Source organism: Cyprinodon tularosa, unplaced genomic scaffold, assembly GCF_016077235.1.
Source record: "Cyprinodon tularosa strain WSP-4 unplaced genomic scaffold, ASM1607723v1 ctg285, whole genome shotgun sequence".
Lineage (NCBI taxonomy): Eukaryota > Metazoa > Chordata > Actinopteri > Cyprinodontiformes > Cyprinodontidae > Cyprinodon > Cyprinodon tularosa.
In genome coordinates, this window is record NW_024038991.1 from 340,462 (window position 1) to 368,152 (window position 27,691).

Consider the following 27,691-nt stretch of genomic DNA (forward strand, 5'->3'; position numbering starts at 1 on the left):
ATAGATAGATAGATAGATAGATAGATAGATAGATAGATAGATAGATAGATAGATAGATAGATAGATAGATAGATAGATAGATACGGTTTTTCTAATCTAGTTTCCACTGTTTCTCTAACACGATCATAAGCGCAAAACACCTCTTTCATATGATTAGATTTTAAAGTAATTGATTATGTGTGAAATGCTATTTTAGTATATTTTTCTCTTTCTTACTGTTCCAGAAAGTGATGGTACATTCTTCCCATTCCTCTTTTCTGACATTACTGAATTCCAGACTAGTTCCTCAGACAATAATCCAGAAGGATTCCTTTATCTCCACTGTATTTCTCCTACCACCTCCTCTGGCTTCCCTTTGTCTTCTTATCTGTCACTCTGCCTAAAGCCTTCTATATCCCTGGGAATGTGAATATGTCTGCTCCTTTGCCACTTTCTGCTGGGTTTTTTTCCATTCTTGATAAAATGATAAGTAAAACAGTGGTAAGTACATTTGTTAAATGCATGTCTGTGTAGGTTACCAGATTCCCAATCCTTGTTTTCTGCTCCAAACAGACTTTAGTTATGCAAAAGTGACTCTTAATGCCATAAAGATGTTTGTATAAAAGATTTAACTTGTGAACCACAATCAATTAGGATTTATAAAGGTTTGAGTTTTTTTTTTCTAAAAATAAAACATTGTAATGATCACCTTTACATAGACATTTAGTAGAAATAAAATATATAAATCTTCAATGCTTCAGAGGTATGTAACAGGTCAATATAGTGTTGGGGGTTCAGCTGAGGGTGAGCTCTCTGGTCAGTATCCTTTACAAAATGTGCCACATAATGCTACACACAGACCCAAGATGAACATCAACATGACAAAAAAAAATGAATAACATGTTAAAAGTAAAAAAAAAAAAAGTAAAACAGTGAGGTTTATAGTCCTGATATAAAAAAGCCAACATATTCTTCATATCTAAGATCTCCAGAAAATCTCTGCCAGGGCAAAGCTGCACCTCTTTGTGTTTATCCTAATTATCAAGACCTCATCAGATTGACGGGGTCTCGGGCGACCAGAGGGGTTTACGTATTTCACTCCTGCAATGATGAAAAATGTTGAAACCACATCATTTAGACCAGATTTACTAAATACATATTACACAAATGTATCTTCATTTATCAACTGTTTGGCTAAATGATCTGCTATTTCATTTCCTACAAACATTTAACAGAGACTGTCTACATCTAAATTTTTTATATTAATCTATACAGTTTTTGGATGAGAGACCCACATTTATTTAAGTCTGACTGACATAACATCAAAATTGCAAGCATTTTAAATTCGGTTACAATCAAATTTCTTTGTTAGTTCAAGGATAAAAAAGGCAAACCCTGTTTTACTTGACTCTATATCCTTAAAACCATCTTTATAGATTACAATATATAATCTGTCTGTGGTCTCAGTTCTGGGATTTACTACATCTATATTGTTCTTCTGTTTTTTTTTTTTTTTTTTTTATTGTTTTTACATTAACGTTAGGGGAAAAAACAATCAGGTGTAACTAGAAAGGGAACTGCAGCACTGTAGCGCTTCTCTTGTAATCTTGTAATTGATGCCCAAGCAAAATAGTCTACCTTTGCTGTTCCATTTGCTTTACACAACTGTTAAGTTAGTTGTATAGATAGAAAAGTGTTTAAAAAAAAAAAGGAGGGCACACTTGAATGAGATGATAGAAATGCGGCAACAGCTCAAATAACCTCTCATTACAACCAGTGTAAATAGAACGCCCCTTCTGAATAAAAAACATGTTGAACTTCGAAGCAGGTGTGATTATAGAAAAAAATAAACTGAATTGAATGTTCTATAGCAATAAAAACCAAACCAGGTGTCAAACCTGTGAGCTAAAGATAAGAATCAATATGTACAATTTGAACATTTCTGCAAAATCAGACCTAACAGATTATAAAATGTTACTTGATCAACGTGTCTGCAGTTCAACTGTAAAATTCAGTTGATAAAATCAAAATTTTGGAATTCTACCAAAATCTGAAAAAGCAATTCCATGGTCAAGACTAGATTCACCCTGCAGGTGAAACTGTAGTATGTTAGAGGCAGGTAATACACATATTATAAGGAAATGCAATAAATCAACACAAATGTAATTTTTTTTATCTATTTTTTATGTCTTATAGGTACATGTCTCACACACACACACACACACAAAAATATATACACATATATATATATATAAATATATATATACTAGACCTGTAGATACAGATTATAGAAGAAATCCAAATTATAGAAAAGATGACACACTAAGGCTTCAGAAAGCTCACTACAATGATGTTCAAAATGGACAGAAAAAGCAACAAAAAGCTCAAGATAGATTTAAATGAAGAGAAGATCATAGATTTTTTGCTTAAATTGTAACTCTGCAATTCTCAACATTTTTTTATGTTTTTTGTAGTGGTGTCAATGTGTTCTAACTGATAAATATCAGCACTAATATATATAAAAAGACTGAAGACTTTCATTGATTCATCCAGCTTCTAACAAATTAGCCCTTTACTTTCTAGCGACAATAATTATTTAATTCCATCTTCTTACATTCCAGTTTCAACTTAAGGGGAAACCTTTAGGACTAAGTTCAAACAGAGACTAGTGTTAGATCCCTATTTTTGTCTGGCCATCCATCACACTCTGCATAAATAATTTGTTACATACTGTTCCGAACATTAAGAGTTCACCTTCAAACTCAGATCCAGTCCCTAATCTTGGAAATGTTGTCTACTTGAGCTAATGTGTGATTTCAGATGAGGTGAGACGAAACTGAAGAGTGACTTTTATTCGAGAGGTTGAGTAATTTTCTTTTTTTTCTTTGGACTTCTATTTCATTTTTATCATATCATATATCATATGCAAGCTCAAAAATATTACCTTGAAAAGAAGTACTAAAATTCCTTGCAGTAAATTTTGTTGGCTAGTATTATTTTAGGGTTTAGAGATGGTTCCTTAGTAAATCACATCAACGGAGTTGTAAGGGATGAGCCTGTTTAAAACTAATAAATATGGTAGAAGCCTTATTGGACATGCAGTGTTTGTAAAAAAAAAAAAAAAAGAAGAAAGAAAGAAAAAAACTAAGAGGAGCAAGGAATTATGTGCATAAAAAAATTCATTAAATATTGTCTTTTCTCTGTGATTTATGCCTTATATTTTTATAAAATTTTCACCATTATTTTTATTATACTTTTTAAGCTTAAACCATTCAGTTTGACCATATTGTCTGTTTTTATTATTAAATTTCCTATCAAACATTTTTATTTAAAGTTTCTTCTTTTGACAGTAAATTGTAAAAAAAAAAAAAAAAAAAAAAAAAAAAAAAAAAAAAAAAAAACATTTTCACTCTTCGTCAATCAATAGATGAAAAGTAGGTACAATTCTTCAGGTCCTTATCTGGTTGTAGATTTTTTTTTAACTCTAACAAATAGTGATTTTTGATCAGACGCAAAACAATTAGTTAAGCCGAGGCAAGTTTATTTATATTGCACAATTCATTACAAAGACAATACAAAGTGGTTTACATTAATAAAGCAAAACAGAAGGAAAATAAAAGCCAAATAAAAGCAAGTTAAGATAAAAACATAATGAAAGCAAATAGTTAAGCAAATAAAACAGTAAATAAATCCTCTGTGCTGCAGAACAAGAACAAATAATCACCATCATGCATCATAGTCAAGGGCTGGTGCTAATGTCTGTATAGTTTTCATGAAAATGTCCATGTTTATTTACATCTCTTGGATGATGATAAGCCTTTTCTATTCCTTTTAGAGAATAAAGTTATATCTTTGGATAACCCCTTTAAAATATGCATTGCTTTTTGTGAGGGAAGAACGGCCTGTAACTCTGGCATGAACCTTTTGTGTTTTTTCAATTCAATTCAGTTTATTTCTATAGCACCAATTCACGACACATGTCATCTCAACACACTTTGCAGTTCACCAGATCATACAGTAAAATTGATTCAAAGTTTTCTATCTAAGGAAAACCAGCTGATTGCATCGACTCAGCGACAGTGGAGAGGAAAAACTCCCTTTTAACAGGAAGAAACCTTCAACAGAACCAGACTTAGTGTGAGCGGCCATCTGCCGAGGCCGACTGCGGTTCAAGGAGACAGAAGCAGAGATACAAAAAGCAACTGTAAAAGGCGGCCCTGTCCAGGAAACACACAGCCAGGCAGACAAGCTCTGAGCCAGCTCCCATGTCAGAGGATGAAGAGTCACAGTCAGAGAAACAGGACTACACTGGAAAACAGGCTGATCTCGAATTTCTATAAACAAGGGTGTTGACGGCAGCAGCACAGCTGATATTTCTCTCCAGGATGGTGTCACAGCCAAACAGGAACAGACGAGGCAAAGCTACTATGAGAAAAAGTAGAGAGAGTAGAACGTTGAACTAACAGATTCTGCAGAATGGGAGAATGGAGATAGAATGAAGCAGAATGATGAAAAGGGGTCCCTATGTCCTCCAGCAGTCTAAACCTATAGCAGCATAACTATAGAGATAGCTCGGGATAACCTGAGCCACTCTAACTATAAGCTTTATCAAAAAGGAAAGTTTTAAGCCTAGCCTTAAAAGTAGACAGGGTGTCTGCCTCACGGACTAAAACTGGTAGGTGGTTCCACAGGAGAGGAGCCTGATAACTAAAAGATCTGCTTCCCATTCTACTTTTAGAAATTCTAGGAACCACTAGTAAAGCTGCAGATTGAACGTGAAGTGCTCTGTTAGGAACATAAGGAACAATCAGATCTCTGATATCAGATGGAGCTTGGCCATTTAAGGCTTTATATGTGAGAAGGAGGATTTTAAATTCTATTCTGGATTTAACGGGGAGCCAATGAAGCCAATTGAATGAATTTAATTGAATGATTTTTCTACTTTATTTTTGACATGTTCATTTTGAAATGCTCTACAGCTGATTAAAAAAAAGAAGAGCGACAGAATAAAATTACATTTCAAACTCAGCCCACTGACAAGTTGTTCTACTTTCAGAAGATTCTGAGGGCACCCCATGTGGTCCTTGAGGGCCACTTGGTACTTGGGCACAACGTTGGTGACCCCTGCTCTAAACCTCGTTTGACAAAGAGATGACCTTGCTCCACAAAATATTGTCAAGTGTCTTAAACACAACGTATTAGGTTTCATTTACTTTAAAATGATGACTATTTTAAAGCATGGCATAAAGCTTTATAAACCCTGCTTTGCATTTTTCCAAGCTATATTCTTGATCTATCTGCTGTTTTTTATTCCTCATGACCGTATCTATTAACTCATGTTCTCCAACAAACATAGTCCCTCAAAGAACAACTTTATGTATACATATATTTATTTAGCACTCTGATAAACTTTGCACAGTACATTTTAAATAAATCAAGCGCAGTACATTTTAAATAAATCAAAATAAAAAGGGTGTAAAAATATGTGCATCCCGTGTTTTTTTTAGATTTAGAATAGGCACAAAAAAAAAGCTTTAACTTCTTAGTTAAAATTCAAACAAAAATCATTGACTTGTGTAGAAAAATTCCTGACGTATGAAAAATTCTCCATGGTCTGTACAGCTAAAAGCATAGTACTAGCAGGATATTATAGTGAAACCATTCTATATATTTTCTGAGAAAACGAGTACATTAAATGAAAGCTTTTTGAATCCAGTGTTCTTTTCTCTGTCTGAATATTACAGTTGGCCATATAAGGAGCTGAGGTGTTGCCCTGCACCTTCATGGTAGACACAGAGGTCCAATAAGCCTTTTTCTATCAATCTCTGAATTCCACTCACTGCCTCTTTGGGTCCTGTAATCATTGCATAATGCATATTCTACATATTCTACATGTCAGCCTCACATTGCTGGTGAAATCCCTCAATTTATGGACCAGCTCAAGAGGATTCACCCATTGAGGAATTTCTGCAGCACCAGGTCATTATCTAATAATAAAACTCTGGTTCCTTTTTTTTTTTTTTTAAGCCGCCGTTGGAGCTCTTGATGTTCTTTCTTCTGACCCCTTGGATTTAACATGTAGACTGATGTTAGAGGCAAAAAAACAGACTCTAACAGGGGCCAATGTAATTCCACAATAATTCAGCAGGGCTTTCAGAAACATATTTATGTTTTTGCATTTCCTATATCCATATATATATTTTTTTTGTCTCTAAGATATTTAATTCATGAGGATGTCTGTCTGGCTTTGAACCATATTTATCCTTTGATTCATTTGTTGTACATATATCTGGTAACTTTACTGTCCAAAATATCTTCCAAAAACCATGAACCTTTGGGAGACCATGCTGTTTGCTAGTGGCCAGCTTCCTCTGGAAAAACACCTGTGGGGAAACTCTACAGGATAAACCAGTGATTTACACCAATGCATAATCCCAACAGGACAAATTCTGGGTCAAGCGCCCGCCTGCCCTCCTACGCTCCCCTTCAGTCTCAGGTGAGCAAGAAAGTCAGCTGGCAAGTAACGGGTTAGTGTCTGATCTCTCCCCTACACCTCCTTGTTTCAACCCTTCACCCCCCCCTTCATCTTAGAGGGATATATATTGGAGGTCGTGACTCGTCTTCATCTGAGGAATCACTTCTAGACGGACATACACAGACGTCTCTGGTTCATTTTGAGGGATCTGACTGACGAAGAGCAGAATACTAATCATGACAACTTTTTTAAAAGTTCTTGTGCTTCTCTTCTGCATCGCCAAGGGAGAAGGCCACTGGCTGAGGTCACTGATAGGTAAGTAGTGATGGTGTGAACAATTGCTTTAAGTTTCACTGAAACAAGTAGAGAAATTGCTTATCAGATTTATCAATATGTCTGTCCTTCTTTTGCAGGCCAGAAGCAGAAAACTCTATTGTCTGCAGATGAAGAGAGAAGAAGCAGATCTTTAACTGTAGAAATCCAAACGGAAGCATCTGGAGCTGAGCCATCTCTCATCCCCATCGTCTCAGTCCCAGTCCGGACACGACGCTCAGCTCCTGACTCCCAGTGCAGCCTGCGCTCCATCTTGCTGCAGGTTCGAGACTTGGGCTTAGGCTACAACTCAGATGAGATGGTCTTATTTAAGTACTGCAGCGGGACCTGTCCCCGCGCTCGCTCCAACCATGACCTCACACTCAGCAACCTGCTGCTCAGCGGACTGCTCCCACATCCCACTCCTGGGGAGCTGTGGCACAACACACCATGCTGCAGGCCCACCCATTACGAGGACATCGCCTTTCTCGATAACTCCCACCGCTGGCACAAAGTGGAGAAGCTGTCTGCTGCAGGCTGCAGCTGTGTAGATTGAACAGTTGGACTAGTAGGGTGGGTGAGAGTTCTAAAGATATTTGCTGAGACACAATTGTGTCTCAGTAAACAAATGTATTTCCTAGAAGAAAAAACAAAAACAATTTTTGCAGTGAAAACCCTCAAAATTTAATTTCTATTGTTTATGTTTTAGGACTCACATTTCTGTGTTTGCATTGAGCTTTAGTAAAAGACAAGGAAATGACATTTTTACCGGCAGCATTGCTTTGTGAGTTCATGTTATTCAGAATTAGGACTCAACAACATTCAGGGTAAAACTGAACAAATGTTTTAACTTGAATTACAACAGATTTGTAAATAAGCTAATATGTATTTATTTCAAACCTAAAAAAAAACTGTAATTGACAAAATAACTATAAAGCCTTTAAGATGTGTGTTTTGCAAACAATGAATTAAGGTCTTGAATAGTTCAGCTACTTAAAAAGTGTATATATATGTAAAAACAGAAGCTATTTATTTATTTAATGTTTTTTTTTTTACTTGAAGATTAATTTATTTGGTGATGTATTCATTTCTATGTAAATTCTATCAATTTTTTTGCCTTATTTTAAAATGTATTAAACATAATGTGTTTCAATCAGTGTGATGTGTTTTCTATCAAGCTTAAACCATTAGATTGGATTTCTCATAAATGTATAGATCAATGAAAAGATGGATAGATCGATCCAAGGTATATAGTTAAAAATTGGTCAGCCAATCTGAGTAAATATAAGTTTCCGTTTAGATTGAGCTCTGAACCACAGTCTGCCATTTGCTTTATTTCTTTCTGCCCAAAAAACAAAAACTGTGAAATTGAGTTTTTTTCCTTTTGGTCAATATCATCATAATCAAATGATTTTTAATTTGTCTGGCAGGATTAAGGATATATCACTTCCAGATTAATATATTGTTCATTATGTCCTGAAGCAAAGCCCTGTGCTTGCATGAACATGTGTTTAAAAAAAAGAAAAGAAAAAAAATACAGATCACAGCCAACAGGAACTTCAATATCTCAAGATAAAATATTTAATTTCTTTTACAGCAAGACGTCACATTTTTAACAGAAAGGAATTTTGCCTCCAAAGGCTTCCAGTGAATTCCATTCATAATTTCTAACTGGCCTGGATGTCTTCCTCTGCCTCCTCTGGTTGTGCCCCCCACACCTGAACCCGGCCCTCCATTGCAGTGAGGAGGCGGGTCTCTGTGGGGTGGAAAGACAGCGACTGGACGACTGCTTTTCCCACCGGCAACTTTAATGATAAAGATCCCTGCAATTCATTCAGGCAGAAATGATGTGGTCAGATTTCTGCTTTGAGGTTGAGAGACTCTTACAGGTCACATGCACTTTTAAAGTGTTACTGGATTTTACAATTACACAATTCACATGCAATTATATCCCTAAATCTAGATATACAGGATGACAGTAAGGCTCTGTAGCACTGTGGAGGGTTGTTATAGACAGGTACTTACTTCCACCAGGTCCCAGCAATACACGTGTCCGTCCTCTGAGCAGCTCAGGACATGGGTGTCCTTACTGGACAGACAGCAGTCTAACTTGTAGCCCTTCATCTTGTGTCCAGTATATCTAATGGAAAAAACAGAAGATAGTGAAAATTTTAGAAAAGCAAAACATGCTTTTTAAATTACTGATCAAATTATTCTTGATCTGGCTTGTTGTAATTTTTTCAGAATCACTTCTTAGGATTTTCTATTCTGCTCCAAAAATGCTGTTTTAGCACAATAGTAATTCTGGAGGCCCTTTCCAGGCCTGGCACACTGTAACAGATGGTGACATTTTTTATTTCTTTTATTTAGTCTGATTGCAAATGAGCCCTGACTGGATCTTAAAAAGCTGTTAACTATGCCAGAGTAAAATGTGAAAATTAATTTTCATGAAACTAGGCTTAAAGAAAATCTGTCAATAAAATACCTTTTTTTATGATAAGTTATTACCAGCAGTTTTATCTGCAAGGTGTCTCAGTAAAACGGATTTCTAACATACTAGCTTTAGGAAGATGATACACATAGAATAAAGCCAGAGATTTGCATAATCAGACTTGAGTAGACTATGGGATATTTTTTGGTTTGCTTTACAGTCTGACCAGTAAGTTCTTACTTTCATTTGTAACGAGTATAACATACGCACTTCTGATACAGCTGACAGGAACACAGACAATAAGGTCTTTCAAAAAATAATCTCTTCTTGGTTTGAAGGTTTTACAACAGACCTCTTAACCTTAGTTTTAAATGTTCATTTAATGTTGGTTATCGTGTTTATATGTTGAGTAATGTTCATTTTTAAGTACTTTGAGTGCACAGGGTTTATACAGGAATGAGCAACTCTTAATCTAATGCTTTTTATTCTCTTAGAAATAACTTAAATGCCATCAACAAGTATCCATGACTCTCATATATACACAGCAAATTCCTTCTTCAGCTTTACCGTCGGCAGGCTGCCATTCTCTAGCTTTTCTCCGCCTCGACCTTCTTTTCAGAACATACGGCTTTACGATCAACCGGAAGCAGTTCCGCGCAAATATGCAAATATATATATATATATATATATATATATATATATATATATATATATATATATATATATATATATATATATATATCGTTTAATAAATTGTTTTTATAAACATTTTTTCTAAATAAAGCATTTTAAGTGCCAAAATAATCACATTAAATTAATTTTAATGCCAATTTAATTAAAAAAATATATATTTATTGACTTTTAATGATTTTTAATGACCCACGAGGAACCCTGTTTGCGTGTAAAGTGCTTCATAAATTAAATGTACTATTACCGTCATTGAATGTATGTCTGTGTGAAGTTGCTTTTAATTCAAAGGTTTGTGTCTTTATAACATATATGTTTTAAGTTTATATTAGATAAACAATGCTTTTCGTTTTCCTGATAGCTAACGTTAAGTCAGTGGTGAGAACAAAAAGATCTAAACTGACTCTCCAAGCATTTCTCCGGTGCTCTTGTCCAAAAGTCGAACTGTTGAATCTAAACTGGAGCTCAGGGTGCACTGCCCGTCCTGACTGAAGCACACACATGTAATGGGACCTGGAACAGAAGAGTATTCAGAGTTTACCGACTTCTGGAAAAGAAAACACTTATCGACATAACAATAGGAAATATGTTTTGTTTTTATTTCTCCTGCTCTGTAAAAGTGTAACTGAAATGAATTTACTAACTGCTGATGAAGTCAACGTGAAGCTGTCCCATCCTGAGGTCATAACGCCTCACTCTGCCATCCACCGACCTACGCAGAAGATGTAGGTTATAAAAATTACATTGTCAGTAATTCAAAGTCATAATTATACTAAGACTCTACAGGGAGCTGTTTTTTGTGTGCAATAAACGTATTCATTTCATATTCATTTTTGATATGCTGACCCAGTGAGTAGCTCATGTTGTGAAACTTTAAGGCTACTAATGCTGTCGCGTGCCTCATCTAGAACCTGGATGGGCTCATTTTTTCTGGATCTGGTGTCCCAGCATCTCACCGTCCCATCTATAGAGCCTGAATGATGAAATAAAAAAGTCAGAGTACATTAAGCTGAAATAAAAAAAAAACAAAGTACACTAGAAAACACGAAACATGAAAAAAGGTACTGAAAGAATACAATCTCCATCGTCAAAGTTAAAGGTTTAAAAATTAAGGAAATTCACATACTGAGAAAATTACATAAAAAATCTAATTGCATAAATGGCCCATTAACTCTATCAGTGTATCATCAATGAAAACACATTCCTCTCCTTACCTATAAATCTTCAGTAACCTTGCATCACCTCCATATATTAACGGTCTTATCCGTCCCTTCATGTTCTCTTCATTCCTCACACTTCATGCTCCTAAATATACATCCTGCCCATCTAATCACTACAGAGTCCAGAGTAGTTTAAACTCTCGACATTCAGAGCATTACAGCACTCCTCCTTTCTGCAATTGTTTCCTAATGTTTATAATTTTTAATTTTGCACTTTTTAAACCTCATCTAAAATCAAATCTGTTTAGAAAAGCGTTTAGTACTCAACCTACCTTGATTTATAGGGAAGCTAACTTGTTAACCTGATTTTTAGTTTCTATACTGTTTTTAATGATGTATTATTGCCTTTTGCTGCCATTTTTATTGTTGTTTTATTGTATAATTTCTTTAAGCACCTCATAATAAAATGTATCATTACTAAGTACAACCTTTAATCTGTATCCCAAAAATACAAAAAAAAAAAAAAAAAGGCAACACTCCAAAGTACATAAATGTGGTGGACATTTTCCACAAACCAAAACTCACCTGATAATATGACTGTTGCCTCCTCATTAAACTGCACACAGTTAACTTTCTGTAAAAAGACAATTTTACCAAGAAATGAGGAAAATCTATCACAGGATAGATTTAAACACAAAGATAAAAGGAGCAGAACTCACCCCAGCATGTCCTCTGAGCTTGCGTGTGACTTGGCCGGACGCAACATCCCATAGGATCACTGTTTTATCAGAACTACAGGAGCAAAGCTGACTGTTGTCATAGGAACTGTCGAAAAAGAAAATAAAGAAAATAGCTGTTAGTGCCAGCAGAGGCAGAGGCTTATGTTGAGTGTTGGATGTTTTGCTTGTTGATTAAATTGGATAGTTAGTTAAAGAATGTTGCCAGCTGGATCTTTGGCTGGATGTTTTCTGCTTTGCCATGTGTTCTTTAATTCATTCTCTATATTTTCTGAATCCCTACCGTTTCCATCGTGTGTATAAACCCTCCTCACCTATCAGCATCCAGAACCTCATATCCATGCCCACTGTACGTCTTCAGCAACGTCCCTCGGCCAACACTCCACAACTTTAGAGATTTGTCACTGCCACAGGACATCAGGTAGTTTCCATCAACTGACCAAAGGGACAAGATACAGATAATGATGGTATGGCTTTATTTGGACAACTAAATGTAGAGTTAACCTTTTATAGGGCACTCAGTGAAATACTTTGAAAATCATAATTTCAAGCCAATAGTGTTACTGGAATCCAGGACCTTATTACTTTTGTAAAATTTAAATTATATGGATATTTTGATGGTAAAAATGTATGTCAATGAAATAAAAAGAAACGGCAACTTGCGTGAATATATTAAGAAGAATAACAAAAGTGCTTCTATAAGAAATTCATGAAAAACACTCTGAGAGTGAAAGAATCTTTTTTTTTGGTACAACATAACCTTAGAAGCATTAATGTTGATACTGGCACTTACATTTTTTTAGTTTACAAACCTAAATATAATTGTTAACTAGGCTTATTAGTATTTTAACTTTACTTTTTAACTTTTCAATTAGCTTTTTACCTTTTTTTCTTGACTTGTTAACTTTTTCAAATTAATTTACAGTAGCTAATATATCATTCAAGGGCTCCTCTAATTGGTGAAATGCCAAAATAAGATGTACAGCCAGGTAGCAGGATATTTGCTGAATGGCTGGATAGATCTTGTGCTTCTAGACCTCACTGAGGGACGGGGGGGGGGGGGGGGGGGGGGGACTCCATTTGTAAAGGGTATGCAAGTGATCAAAAACGGTAACTTGCATTATAAAGGGTTAAAAATAAATTGGATCCTAAAAATTACATAAAGTCTATCTGATCATTTCAAGTGAAAGTTATGTCATTATAATGTAAACTGACAACTGACATCTTGGATTTCAAGCAAGTATCATGCAATTGCATGAACTCTGGATATAGGTCATATTAATTTCAATGTAATTCGTGTGTTTCTATTGCATATATATAATGATCCAAAGTATATGGCAGTGGTACTGTTATGTCGATCCAACACTGAATTATTGGGATTCCTGCTGTTTTTTGGGTTTGTAATACAATCTGAGGTGAAATACAGTTAAAACAGTGGGGGGAAAAAAGAAAGATCTCTTAAAACAATGACAGTTTGGGATTATGAAGCCTACCATTGAAGCGGACGGCTCTGACTGCTCCCTGCTTACAGTCAATGGTCTTCAGAAGATGTTGAGGAAGCTGAGGAGGCTCAGGTTTGGGTTGAGGAAACGCCATAGCCGACAGGAACTGAGAGGTGAAGTAAACAGACCAAAAATGCACCATGTTCACATTATCATTATATCTCAATAACATCAAACTATATTGGAATGGGTTTTCCCATCTTTATGACACATTAGAGAAGATTTAGACCCTTTTACTTTTTATCCTTTTTATATTTATTACATTTTATCATAAAAAAACTGAAATGTTAGAACTGTAAATTTACAGTCATATGTTTATATTACTGTTTTTATACATGTTTACTATTTTTCAAGGCTGCACTTTAAACGAAATGAAATTGTGTACAAAATAACAAATAAATCTGTCTACGTTTTATGAAAACGTTTGCAATTTACAGAAAATTTTTTAATGAAGATGATATTAAACGAAATAAAAGTAATCTGTAGGTTAGCCAAAAGTAAATGGACACTCTGAACACCTTAGCTCCTTAATTTTACCCAACGTTTTACCTATAAAAGAAAAAACGTTTTATGCTTACCTATTTGAACTTATTTTTTGACAAATAAAATTTCAGTAAGAAGCATGTTCACAGTTCTCTAATCTTATCCACAGTTTGGTACATATATAAGGTCATTTTTTTTCTCCCCCACATCTCATTTGCCGTGTTTGTTAGCATTAGCAGCTAGTAAGCGGACGTGAATCATATTGAGGTTAAATAATCATATCAAAATAAAAGAAAAAACTTTCCACGTTATTGAACGCCCAAGCTTTAAAGGGTAAAAAGCTTTTATTTTTAAGGTAACCGGAAGTACTTAGCGGACTTTCTTTCCTCTACTGAAAAGTCAATCAGCTGTGGGTCGGTCAGCGGAGTTTTAAATATTCGTTTCCTTACCTCCATATTGGATAAAGTTATATCCAAACATGTCCACCAACAGTATGGCTGACCCAAGGAGACAAAATAAGATTTTAAGGTGAGTTTTGTCAAAATAAAGCGAGCTGAATCGATTGCTAAGCAACAGCTGGCTAATGCTAACCCTGTCATTCATCGTGAGGGTCTTTACACTGGGATTAGAGGCTAGTTACTTCATTAAAGCTGTCACCTATTATAACTGGATAATGTTCTAGTGTTGGAGCTTAAAAGTAAGTGCTATCTTATCTTTTAAAATGCACCCAATCTTTATAATAATGTATCTAGTTAAATTACCTTAGCAATACGACTCAATACATTATTTTATAATAATATACTTGGTATTCTAATATCCTGGAGCTGATCAAATCTAATACACATCTATAAATTAGAATGACACAAAAACGGTGTTCATGATCACAGCAGATATTTATATGATAAAATATGCTATTTGATTTAAAGATTTGTGTTTTTTCTTATATTTCTTTTGCTAATTAGTCTATTTTAGATTTTGGATTTTTGTTCTTTTCTTTAAATAGAGTCTATAAATAAAATATATATAATGTTTTAACAAAAAAGCTAATTGTATATTTAATAGACAATTTGCTTTTTTGTTCAAACGTTATATATATATTTTTTCCTCTGTGTGACAGTAAAGGACATTTCTGTTATACCTGTAGTACTATTCTCTATTCTGTTTCCCTTTTTCCCCTCCTGTTGGTTGATATAAAGGTTTTTTGGGTTGCAGGTACAAGCCCCCCAGCACAGAGACCAACCCCACACTAGAGGACCCCACTCCTGACTACATGAACCTGCTCGGCATGATCTTCAGCATGTGTGGTCTCATGCTTAAGGTTAAAAAAATCAATGCACATCTACACAACCAGAAATACACTAAGCAGAGTTTTGTGACTGGTTTCTGATTTCAGATTTTAAGAAGCGGGCATTTTATCCCTTTATAGGGCAAGTTACCAATCACATTCATACCCCTTGCAAATTAAGCACAAGATTTATATCCAGCCATTTAGCAAAGACACTTCTATGTGGCGGTATATGTTATTTTGGCATTTGACAAGTGGTGGATGAAGTACTCAGCAGTAGTATTTGAGTAGAAGTATTGATACTCGTAGTCAAATCTTACTCAACTACAAGCAAAAGTTACTCAGTGAAACATCTTTCTCAAGTTAAAGTATTCACTTTTGAAAATACTTAAGTATTCAAAAGTACATGCATTTTAAAACACCTAAACATTCAAAAATACAAATAAAATTTTCTAATACCGGTACATTTCTGTATAATATTTGGAGTAATTTTAAAGAACCTTTTAACTTTAAGAAACCACCAATGCATTGACCCTTAGAAGCACTGCTACAAATTCTACACCACCTGTAAAGAACCAGCATATAAATTGCTCAAAGAAACAAGGACAGTTATTTTAATTATTATTTCTTATTCAAACAAAACCAAAAAGGAGAGTCTTGGTTCTCCTCACACTTTTACTATGGAATAGAGGTTTAAGGTTGAATCTATTACCAAAAATAAACTACAACTCTGATTTGAGAATTCATCCTACTGAACAACTTGGCAGCATTGGAAACAACTAACGCTTTAATATCATTTATAAAATCCAAATAATATCTGCCCTGAGTTTATCCCATTTGTGGAATGTCATGCCAATCACTAAAACCGTGGTGTCCTAAGGAGTGCAATCTTGTATGTTGAAATGTATTTCAAGAAAGAAAAACAGCAACAACGGATGGAAAAGACTAATCCGACCAAGGAAAGAAATAACTAGCAGCTTCCTAGAAATGTTGTGGAGTAGAAAGGACAATATTTGACTTTAAAATGTAATGGAGTTGTAGTAGTTGTAGAAGTTGTAAGTACCCCCCATTCAAAATGTACTCAAGTAAAGTAAAGATACCTAAAAATAGTACTTAAGGACAGTAATCAAGTAGATGTACTTTACTTTCCATCACTTGATCATTTATATGAGCCCCTGAATGATATATTACGAACTAGAAATTAAAATGAAAAGAAAAAGTTAACAAGTTAAGTAAAACTAAAAATCAATTGAAAGTTAAAGTACAGTTAAAAAGTTATACGCTAAGATAAACAAGTAATATGTAGAGGCCTGTACGCACATATCTAAGTTATGTATTACCAAAAAAATAAAAAATCAATGTTCTTTCACTTGTTTTCATGAATTCATAAAATACTTGTGTTATTTCTTATTATGGGACAAGTGTCATTTCATTGTATTAAGTTGCCAAAAATTTACCATCAAAAAATATTTTTCATGATGCAAAACTAATAAGTTGAAATCAGTGAAATTCTGATTTCAAAGTATTTCACTGAGTGTTCTCTAGTGGTAAATTCTTTACATTATTCACAAATGAAGATCTATTTGGCTTTTTATATATGTGTAAAATATGTATGTTGTTAGAAAGGGAACTGAAGTCAAATCCCGTTGATGAAGCAACTAGATAAACATATCGATAAGACGCATGGTTTTTCTCAAAACTCAATACATTTGAAATTATTTTCTTTCTAACTGCACAACAGAACTCAAATTGCTTTCAATAACAAAACTAAAGCTTCTCAAGATTTATTTTACAATTTCTCTATTTCTTTTATTTGTAATAAACTGGAATTTCTCGATTCTATAAGAAACTCAAACATTGAGTTGTAAAATGAACTAGTTTTGAATTTAAGTCTTGCAACTGTATTATCACTGATTTGTTAACACAAAAAGTCGTCATTGTAGATTTCTCAGATGTAGACCTTTAGTCTGAGGTTCCAACAGGCTTTGCAAACATTCTATTATCACTATTTATGATCTAACAACATTCAGTCATCTGTATTCTGCTTTAATTCGAGTAAACTATTTGTATTGACCACTCTGGAACTGGAATACTTGGAAGCGTCATGAAACTAAACACGTTTTTTTTGTGTTTACTGAACTGTTGTTCGGATCACCATAGACCTCTCATTATTTGAATGTCCAGACAGTCAAGAAGCATCCCAATCCAGATGATTGAGATATCAAAAAAGTACTCCATAGTGTTTTCACATGGGGGTGAGTAGAAAATGAAGGCTAATCATGTTTTGGGTGTACTATTCCTTTAAGATGAAAAGAAAAAGTTAACAAGTTAAGTAAAAACTTAAAAAATCTAATTGAAAAGTTAAAAAGTAAAGGTAAAAAGTTAATAAGCTAAGATAAAAAAAGTAATAAATGTAAGGGCCTGTATCAGCAACAACACTCTAAGGTTATGTTGTACCAAAAAAAAAAAATCAATGTTCTTTCACTTTGTTTTTCATGAATTTCTTATAAAAATACTTTTGTTATTTTTCTTTATATATTAGGACAAGTGTCCATTTCTTGTTATTAAGTTGACAACAATTTTTACCATCAAAGTATACATATTTTTTCATGATGCAAAACTAATAAGGTTGAAATCAGGTTGAAATTCTGATTTTCAAAGTATTTCACTGAGTATTTCTCTTTGTTGTAAATTTACTTACATGTATTCACAAATAAGATCTATTTGGCTTTTTATATATTGTCTAAAAATGTATTTGTTGAGACAAATGTGGAACTGAAGTCAAATCCGTTGTTATATGAAGCAACTTAGTATAAAACATATTCTGATAAGAGGCATTTTGTTTTCTCTTTCAAAAACTCAAATAACATTTGAAATATTATTTTCTTTCTATACTGCTACAACAGATCAAAATATTTTGTACAATAATCAATAACTAAAGGCTTTCAAAGTTGGTATATTTAAATATATCTCTATATATCTATTGATATATATGTGAATAAACTGGGATTTTCTCATATTTATAAAGAAACTCAAACTATTGAGTTAAAAATGACTACTTTTGAGATTTTAAGCTCTTTAGCAGACCGTATTATCACTGATTCGAGTTAACAAAAAAAAAGCCGTCATTGTAGATTTTCTACAGATTGTAGACCTTTACTCTGAGGTTTCCAACAGGCTGCAAACATTCTTTGTCCATAATTATATCCTAACAGAAATCCAGTCATCTGTATTCCCTGCTTTAATTCGCAGAAACTACTTTGTTTGACATCTCTGGTGATCTTTGTAAGGTTTCATCAAACCTAAATCAGTTTTTTTTGTGTTTCAGCTGAAGTGGTGTGCTTGGATCGCAGTCTACTGTTCTTTCATCAGCTTTGCAAACTCCAGAAGTTCAGAAGACACCAAACAAATGATGAGCAGCTTTATGTAAGTTCTCCAACCATAGTTATTTATATTGTGCTGATATATTAAAGAAAAACGCAACCATTGTTACAGTGCTATCGATAAGAGCTCATCTCATGTAATAAAAGCTTATCCGCTTTTCATGTTTTATCAGTAATCTTTAATTTGGGGAGGGTTTAGTTGTTAGTACAATTTAGCCTGTTTCCTAGAAAATGTTCTTAACCAACATCTCATCTGTCTTTGGTGATTCACTTAATAAAGAGGCTGAAAACAGGAGTTTGTCGGATTGCATCCGCTCTGTTCTACAATGTTTGTCTGAAGTCCAGACCATGCCGTCTGGCAGCTGCAGTGAGTTTAAGCATAGCTTAATGTCATTGACTATATCCCGAGTCATTATAATGATGACTATTTTGCTAATCCATTAATCTGTTGATTATTTTCTAGATTAGTTGGTTAATAATTGAAAATCAAAAGGTGAGTTAAATAAGATTTCTACAGAATTTAAACCAGGTGAAGCTAAAACTACACCACTTTAAAACTTTAGGCCTGCTTTTGAATATTAAATGCAAAGTTTCTATTTGTTTCTATTTTGTCAATTTTTGTCATAATTACTGCACTGAGTGCACCCCTCTTTAAGGTAATGGCATATCTGTATATTCTGCTGAACAATGAATCTATTACTAAATTGGTTGAAGATTTTTTTAATCCTGATTAATCCAATTTATTGTATCAGCCCTACTACAAACACATGTGAAGTACGCTGATGTTTAATGTGATTTAGGATGTCAAAACCTGATCAGAAAAACAGCAACAAAAAAACAGCCAGAGCCCAGTCAACACAGAGCCTGCTTGAGGTCTACTTCCAATGTAAATACTTTGGAGTCCTGAGTTGGACCAGCCCAAAGCCTGTTTTTTATGCGTTTTCGCATCACAAATAGTTGCAAAGCTTATTGATAACAATGCGCTCTATTCATGATACAGGAGGGCTGCTCACTGGGGCAGTTGGTAAGATGTTGTATTGTATTTATTTCTAAAAGAATAGATATAAGCAGCATAATGAGAGCCCGTTTCATTTGAGGCAGCTCGGGGAGGACGTTCCATACAGGATCTTTTAGTGAGGTTACTGAAACAGTTTTGTTGCAAAAGTGCAGCAGTGAGAAGTTGAACCAGTGATGCTCAGTTCTTCCCATTGCATCGCTGTGACATTGATCAGTCTAAACCAGTTTAAAAGCCATGCACCAGCATGTTCCAGCAGGTCGGGTTAAATTTCTGAATATAAACACCCTCCTCCAGCAGGGCCAACGTTGCAATCCTTACACAAATACACTAGTCTTTACTCAGCTGTTTAGGAACGTGTCTGATTATCTACAAATGTCAGCCTTGTTATTCCTCCTATCTGAACTTTTTGAATTAAGTTGTGAAGCCACAACTTTTTTTGTTCCCCAGTTAGAATGAAAGATGAGATTATATTTCTGCTGGACGTACAAAGCGATGCATGTCCACCTCTAAATGACCATCTTAAGGAATATGTACAGTTTACATCTGTCTAAGTTTATTTATCGTATGAGGCTAAATGCGATAATTCAGATTTAACTAATCATAGCTCAGCCGTATTAAAATAATATCAGGTTTGATGCTCCGTGTGTTAGATTCTACTTTGTGGAGTCATGTTTCAGTGTATTTAAGTGAGTTTTGTAGGTATCGATTGGAACGGTTTTCTGTTGCTGCACATTTTCAAAGGTCAAAACTATGCCTAACTACTGCACACCTTCACACTACTTTCGAGTTGTGCTTGAAGTATCGCACCACATTTTTCTTTTTTTTTTTGTGGATATGCACATTTTATACATTAGGCCCCCACTGAAGTAGTTGATATAAAAGTAAACATTTTGTTCATAAAGCTGTTAGTGGATGACTGGGTTTGACCGATCAAAACCCACAAACCAGGGAAAGTTGCCCTGTGTTGTTCAAGCCAACAGACAAGCTGTTGTTAATGAAACTTCTGATGAAGCAAATACTAGTTTCTTAAGGAAATGTGTCAGAATCGTCAGGCCATTGTGATTTGTGTCTTTTGGAGCTGTCAACTAAATATGAGCAGCAACAAATCAGAACTAAACCACAAGATTCTGGATGACATTGGCCTGGTCTGATGGTGCAAAGTACCACAGGAGTACTTCAGGGACCCTGTGAATTAGGAGTGTCTTAGTAGCAAAAGAAGAGAAGTAACTAACTAGACTGATGGTCATTTTATTCTTTATCTTTCTATGTCTAAAATTTAGCTGTACAGCATAGTTACTAATTTAAAATGAATTGTTTTGTGTTTTTTAGGCTTTCTATCTCAGCAGTGGTGATGTCTTACCTCCAGAATCCACAGCCGATGTCTCCCCCATGGTAACAAAGGGCCAATCACAGAAGAAAGCAGAAGCTGGAAGATGTCTCCACCTCCACTTAAAAAATTAGTCATCTGTGAACAACAATCGCAGAAAAGAAAATATGTTGTTTTTCTGTTTTAACCTTGTAAGACTTTCTTTTTTATTTTCTAATGAAATCTTTGGAAGATTACAGATTAGATTGTTGCATCTGCTCTAAATAAACTGTCTGATTATATAAAGAACTACCCTCTTTATATAATCAGTCCACTTGTACCTAATGTTATGTTATGGAAGTTTCAATAAATTTCAGAGCTTTTGTGTAACAAGGTTTTTGGGGAAAAAATGTTCTGCTGCATCTGCATTTTAGTGTCTTTATCCTGTTAATTTTTTCAGAATATTTCTTATCAATTGAAGCCTTTATTTTATCTCCGATTTAGGAAAATGTGACATAAACCCTGGGTTTAATAAAGCAAATCTTTACGTTCAGATACTCCTGGAATGTTCTACCTGCTACTCAGAAACCAAAATGAGAAACTTTTATCTGTCCTTCCCTGTTTTCTCATTTGTTGAAGGCCCCGGCTGCATTAGCTGCACGAGTAACTCTGCTGATTGCAGACACGAAACTGGAAGTCAGCTGGATGTGAGACTGATTTAATGCCATATAACTCATGTCCCTCCAGGGCTGGCTCGGCTGCAGCCTTGCCGAGTGGGCACCAGAGTTGCATGGCTTTCTGCCACGTTTCAGCAAGCTCCACTATATTTTCTCCTGACTCAAACTGCTAACGGACTCGTTTGTCTTTCAAACCGTCAAACATCACACCCTTCACCCGTTATGGTGATTTCTGCCTTTCTTTGAGCCAGTGGTGCCTTATTGATGCCTAGCTAAGAAAAGACTATTGAGTGCAGAGAGGAGTTATCTAAGACTTGAATTGGTGGGCTGTGTGTTCTAATATTTAAAGCTGTCATAGGATGCTGAAGGCGGATCTTAATTTTAGTGCTTGATGGACTGAAGGGGATTCTGATCATTTTATTCAGCCCAGTGAAAAAGGAAAATGGTACAAGATTTCTGGGCAACAGGCCTCTAGATGTCATCATAGCATCATAAATGAATTAGACCTGAGTTTAAATTCTAACAACTTCATTAGTCCCACTGAGCAATTCATTTGTAGCATTCCAATCTATATATTCATCTTCTAAATGTCAAAATCAATAATTAATCCAAGCAAAATAAAGTTCAGCTTAATATCACTAAAACATAGAAACCTATATATCTGTTGGGGTAAATAAAAGCTTTAACCAATGAAAAGTAGAGTTCAGATTGTTTGGTTTCCTAACTGGTGTTTGTCCCTTTATCACACTGGGTTGAAACAAACCTTCAGAAAAATGTTAGAAAAAAAAAAATCCTACGGTCTTTATAATCAAAACCTTAATAATCGCCCCCCGATTCCCTGTCCTGCACTGCAGAGCTTAAAACCTGCAGCAAAGCTTTAGGATAGTGAACCCATTAGGGAAAAAAACAAACATATTGCATAATTTTAAATAATACAAAAAAAGAAACATGACAATCTTTTTGAACACCTTATGATCTGAATGCTGCTCAGACATCCGGCTGTAGAGGATTTTGGCTCCTGCATACCTCGTTACTTAAATAAATCCATTTTTTTTTATCTTTATAGTTGCCTCTTAGCTTTTATCCTAATTAAATTAGCATTTTTCTCTCAGCTTAACTTCAATAGGAACTACTGGAAATGACAAACGCTTTCAGAATAAATAGCTTTTTTCATATCGACTGTCTGAGTCCACAGTAATCAGGAGTCAAATAGGGTAACCGTCGAGTTGAGAGGGAGCAACACAAGGATTGGCTCATCAACCAAACCTTAGCTTATTTCTCATGCCCTTCCCAAAATTATAACAGTAGAAAAAAATTTAAAACAATGTTTATTTTAATATCCAATATCAAATGTCAGTGGTACATTTTGGGCGAGTGTTTTTGTGTGCTCAGTAGAACCAGCATTATAGAACCTAGCAGGACTGATACAGATAGGTGCTATTTGACAGATATGCACCTTTGAACATCATCTTGACTCCCCTGGATTTTTTTGTAACACACAGTTAAGTGATAGATTAACACAGAACAGTGTATGCATTGGGGGAAAAAAGGAATACAGTTCATTAGGGGATTTTTTTCCCTTCGGTGTAAATACAGCTTTTCTTTAGAGATTTAAGAGATTTGTTATAGCCTGGTGGTGCAATAAGAGCATCATTAAGACCAGACAGCTCAACGCAGGCCAGGGATGAAACTGTGGAGTAGTTAAAGGGATTATAAAGGTAGAAAACAATCTTTCAACATCTCATAAAACAGCACTGTTAGAACTAGCATCTGAAAATGGAAAACATAAAGAAAAAACTAACACTGTGCATGATTTTATGGGACACGTGGGAAGATGAATAGTGCTTAACGAATTTAAGTCATTGAAAAAAGACTGGAGCAATAGTTCACCTTCCAGCACAATCCTGGACGTAAAGCCAGACCATCTGTTAGAACAGCCTAGTATTATTTATCATTATTTTTTAGTTATTATAAACCTTTTTAGTCATAATAAATTATTAGTCACTATTTATCCTGTATTACGACCCCAATAATATATATGTATATATAATCCACATCCTAACTTTCCTGTATAATCTGTATACAGTTTTAATATTTATTTATTTTGCCTCTTACAATGACTCTTTTTTTATATATACCATTTATGGTTAATACATACATACTCTTGTGACATGTCAATAGCCTGGTTCTGCTGGAGGTTTGCCTGGTTCTGCTGGAGGTTTCTTCCTGTTAAAAGGGAGTTTTTCCTCTCCACTGTCGCTACAAGCATGCTTAGTGTGAGGGATTGTATTTGAGTCAATGAGTCGATGCAATCAACTGGTTTTCCTTAGATAGAAAACTTTGTATCAATTTGACTGTATGATCTGGTTGAACTGTAAAGTGCCTTGAGATGACATGTGTTGTGAATTTGGCGCTATATAAATAAACTGAATTGAATCGAATAAATATTTATATCGTGTATAGCACTTATGGATAGATTAAAACTAAATTTTTTTGCTCTGCACTTGTGACAGTATAATGACAATAAAGTTCTATTCTATTCAAAAACTCATGAAATTCACAGGTGCTTTGCGTCCAATCTAATGTTTTAGGGTATTTGATACAAAAAAATGACAGAAAAAATTACTTCTTTAGACGTATAAAGCAGGTTGATAATTTGACCGAAAAATGGGTTTACCATTGAGGAGGACCTGCTGCAAATCTATACCTTATATTTGGATCATGCTATTCCAGTTCCCACATTTGCAGTATTTGTGTTGGCTCTGCTTAGATCCAAAACAATGAGGAATGTTTTAACATCTCACTTACTGGGTGGGGGCAGTGGCTTAGTGGTTAGAGCCCCTCTTATTCATACAGAATGCCACTCTGGGTCTCTGAGCAAGACCCTTAACCCGAGACTGCTCCCCAGGTGCCACGCAGTGGCAGCTCACTGCTCCCCAAGGGGATGAGTTAAATGCAGAGAGTGAATTTATCCATTGTGGGACAATAAAGGGATTTACACATACAGAAGGCTTGGTTTGCACTTCACAGTAAATGTTTATTAAGGATAAACCAGTGTATGGCCATTCGGTGTACTTTGTTTTGGCTGCAGAAGCTGTGAACAAATGCGAGTTTTGTGGGAAAAATCTCTCTCCGTATCACTATAAGATGGTTGAAGTATGGAGACTTTACTAACAGCCGTGCTCAGGCTCTGTTTTTCGAGCCTTGAAACGTCACCATCATAAACTACTGCTGCAATATTTCAACCCCTTGTGTACGAGAGAAACTGCCATGTATGCCTTGAGGCTCCAATTTAAGGAGTAAGGTGTGACTGGTTGATGGTTGCAGCTCTGCGAGAGAGAAGATGCTGAGTTCTGCATCTTGCATTGACAGGCTGTTGTTCATATCCTACACAATCTACGTTTTTATTACCTAAAACACAGACTGAAAAACTATAAAGAAGTGCCACCACATGCAGAGCACTTGCAAACCTTATTTTGCATGCTGTGCAATAATCATGTAAAGAGTTGGGACCACTTTTCTTCCTGTTTATAGCTGATTAAATATAAAAAAGAGAGAGAATTAGAGTGAAAAGTGGAATAAGCCATCTTAAAAAAAGCTAATTAAAACTACCAAAACAAGATTTGTTATACTAATTGTACTTTTGTAGTTCAGTAGAATGCCAAATACAGAATCAGTAAAATCCTTTAGTATCCCATTTAATATGTCTCCATGTTTAGGCTTTAAAATTAAACCCATCCTTTGTTGCTGTAGCATCATCTCCCCAAGAATAGTTTAGAAAAGTCCAACCTTTAATTTAGTACATTTAGGTCACATCAGAAATATTCTCAAGTATTAAGGTCTGAGATAGTACCGGAAGAAAGTTACTTTTGATTCTTTGTCATTTAGTCCCATTTTCTTTCTTTTTTTTTTTTTCTTTTTTTTTTAGTATTATCTAATTGAAAGATCACATGATAAGTCTTTTCAGCAGCTCTCTTATTTAGGGGTCCCCTCAGCAATTCTTACTCATAGACATGCTAGAGTTCTATGCCTGACCCCCTTAAGTCAAAGACCTAAACCCCTCCACTTCAGACTGACTCAGTTTAAAGACTTCACGACGATCCACACTCACTTTACTTGTGAATTGATTCCTACAAGGTTTCAGGACATTTGCAAGAGAAAAAGGCCCAGAGCATCATAGATCCTCCAGCATACCTAATACTAGGGATCAGTTTACTTTTTAACATATTGGTAATTTGCTTTTTTTTATTAAACTTAAATTAAGAAAAACGGATTAAAATCCAATGCTGAATATACTGTAACAAAAAATGATTGTTGCTTTCATTAACTTTTAAAAAGAGGACAACTTTGCTGGCATAGTTGATCCGAAATGCACTGATTCTAAATTGCACCCTAGAATGATGTGAACGAGTGAGCTTTGTAAATTATAAGAGGTTATAAATGATGTAGCGTTTACACGTTTAATGGAAACACTTTTCCCTTTTAAATAACTAAATAAAATAAAGGTGGATTGCTTTAGAGCCTGTGCCATTTTATCAATACAGAACTATGTTGTTGCATGAAGCTATTTGTGTAGGGCACTGCATACAGGGGCGTAGCCAGAAAATTTTCATAAGGGTGGCCAGGCAATAAGCAGTATATACTGAGGGGTGTCCAAAAGTGGATAGGCACCAGAACCTCAGGGTAAATCTACACTGTTGCAACAGGAACAAGCACAACATCCATATTTCTAAATTAAGACAAACTAAAATTTCCCACAGCCTTTGCTAACAAATAGATGCATACATTTAAACATTCGTCTAGATCAGTGTTTTTCAATCCTGGTCCTCAAGGCTCTGCATGTTTTAAATGTTTCCCAGCTTTCACACACCTGTTATCAATTGATAGCAGATTATCAGGCTTTGCTGAACTGCAATCATCTGAATCAGGCGTGCTGAAGCTCAGAAACATCCAAAACATGCAGAGCAGTGTGCCTTGAGGACCAGGGTTGAAAAACACTGGTCTAGATAAAAGGTATATTGGATAAAATTCTTTCAGGTTTGAGTTCTGGAGCGAACATCTTTTCCATTGTCATCCCTTACCTACTTTTATCAATATCATCCTGCATTAAATTGATATTTACACGTACTAATATCTACATACATTGATAATTTAATAGGTTTTTATTAAAATAGTTATTTACAGTATCTATGATTTTACTGAAGACTCTTAGATGACTTGCAGAGAGACATCCTTTTCTGACATATAACACAAAATCTAGTTCTGAAAGAGCATAAATTCTGTACTTATCATCTCTAATATTGGTATATTGATGTGCATAATTAACCACAGTCAAGTGTCAAGTAATTGTTAACCTTTTAACATCTACCTCATTTTGGGTAATCCTTGCCTATTTTACATACCCAAATGGAAAAGCAAATAACTTAGGAACTGTAAGCCCAGATAACATGTGCAATACATTATTTGAAAGCTAACACCCTCTAGTTTCTGAATAGATAAATTAGAATTGTGTGAGTAGAACAAAGACCAAGCTCCATCAGTTCAAACATGACTCAAAGTTGTTTTTTTGTTCTCGGAAATTATAGGTCTTTTTTTGAACAGCAGTAATAAAGACATTCTTGAGAAAAAGCAGGGATTATATTTGTTCTACATCATGTTAACCACAAATACAGACATTTTCAGATCTCTAGCTATAACAGTTCCAGAGCTGTGGGAATTGGAACGTTTGGTGTCAGCTTGGAGCTGAGCACAATGGCTCCACCTGCTGGTAAAGATTTTACCATTGGAATTTTATGCATTCTGAATTATTACCCCCACTTAAGGTTTTAAGAGATTAATATATATAAAATTTAATTGTTTTGAATATTCTGCCTGAGAGAAAAAAACGGTAGGGGTGGCCAATGAATGGCTAAGGGGGGGCATGGCCACCCCTGGCCCCCCATCTAGCTCCGCCCCTGACTGCATAATACTGATTTACTGACAAAGGAGAAGATTTAATTCATGAATGGTTATTATTATGGTAAAAAGTGAAATAATGCAATTTTAAACATGCATGAGAAATGTATGTAGCCCAGAAGTTGACAGAGGTTTGTTTAAATATTTGGAAGGGGAGGGACAGACTGCAGGTGGAGAGGAGAGAGAGGGAGCACCTAAAGAGGAGACATAAGGAGTTCAGTGGGTGCCTGAGAAGAAGTCCTGATAAAACCTGTAAAATCAGCGATATCTTCTTGTAAACACCCCTGTTTGCTGTCGCATC

The 27,691-nt window shown here is 35.1% G+C and overlaps 3 protein-coding genes across 3 annotated transcripts; 2 read left to right on the top strand and 1 right to left on the bottom strand.

Moving 5' to 3' along the window:
* Positions 1–6,594: 6,594 nt before the first annotated feature.
* On the top strand, positions 6,595–7,865 carry LOC119787008 (persephin). The gene is made up of 2 exons (XM_038290630.1): positions 6,595–6,769; positions 6,868–7,865. Exons 1-2 carry the CDS (start codon positions 6,691–6,693, stop codon positions 7,320–7,322), a joined length of 534 nt encoding a protein of 177 aa, XP_038146558.1. The 5' UTR covers positions 6,595–6,690; the 3' UTR covers positions 7,323–7,865.
* A 459-nt stretch (positions 7,866–8,324) lies between these two features.
* Positions 8,325–14,022, bottom strand: wdr83 (WD repeat domain containing 83). Its single transcript, XM_038290629.1, has 10 exons — positions 13,862–14,022; positions 13,275–13,389; positions 12,096–12,216; positions 11,764–11,869; positions 11,630–11,678; positions 10,731–10,857; positions 10,529–10,596; positions 10,289–10,397; positions 8,792–8,906; positions 8,325–8,589 (listed from the first exon to the last, which is right to left on the bottom strand). The coding sequence occupies exons 2-10, from the start codon at positions 13,375–13,377 to the stop codon at positions 8,434–8,436; spliced, it is 954 nt and encodes a 317-aa protein (XP_038146557.1). The 5' UTR covers positions 13,378–13,389; positions 13,862–14,022; the 3' UTR covers positions 8,325–8,433.
* A 103-nt stretch (positions 14,023–14,125) lies between these two features.
* wdr83os (WD repeat domain 83 opposite strand) lies at positions 14,126–21,311 on the top strand. Its single transcript, XM_038290631.1, has 4 exons — positions 14,126–14,294; positions 14,979–15,084; positions 18,380–18,477; positions 20,782–21,311. Exons 1-4 carry the CDS (start codon positions 14,245–14,247, stop codon positions 20,846–20,848), a joined length of 321 nt encoding a protein of 106 aa, XP_038146559.1. The 5' UTR covers positions 14,126–14,244; the 3' UTR covers positions 20,849–21,311.
* Positions 21,312–27,691: the final 6,380 nt, after the last annotated feature.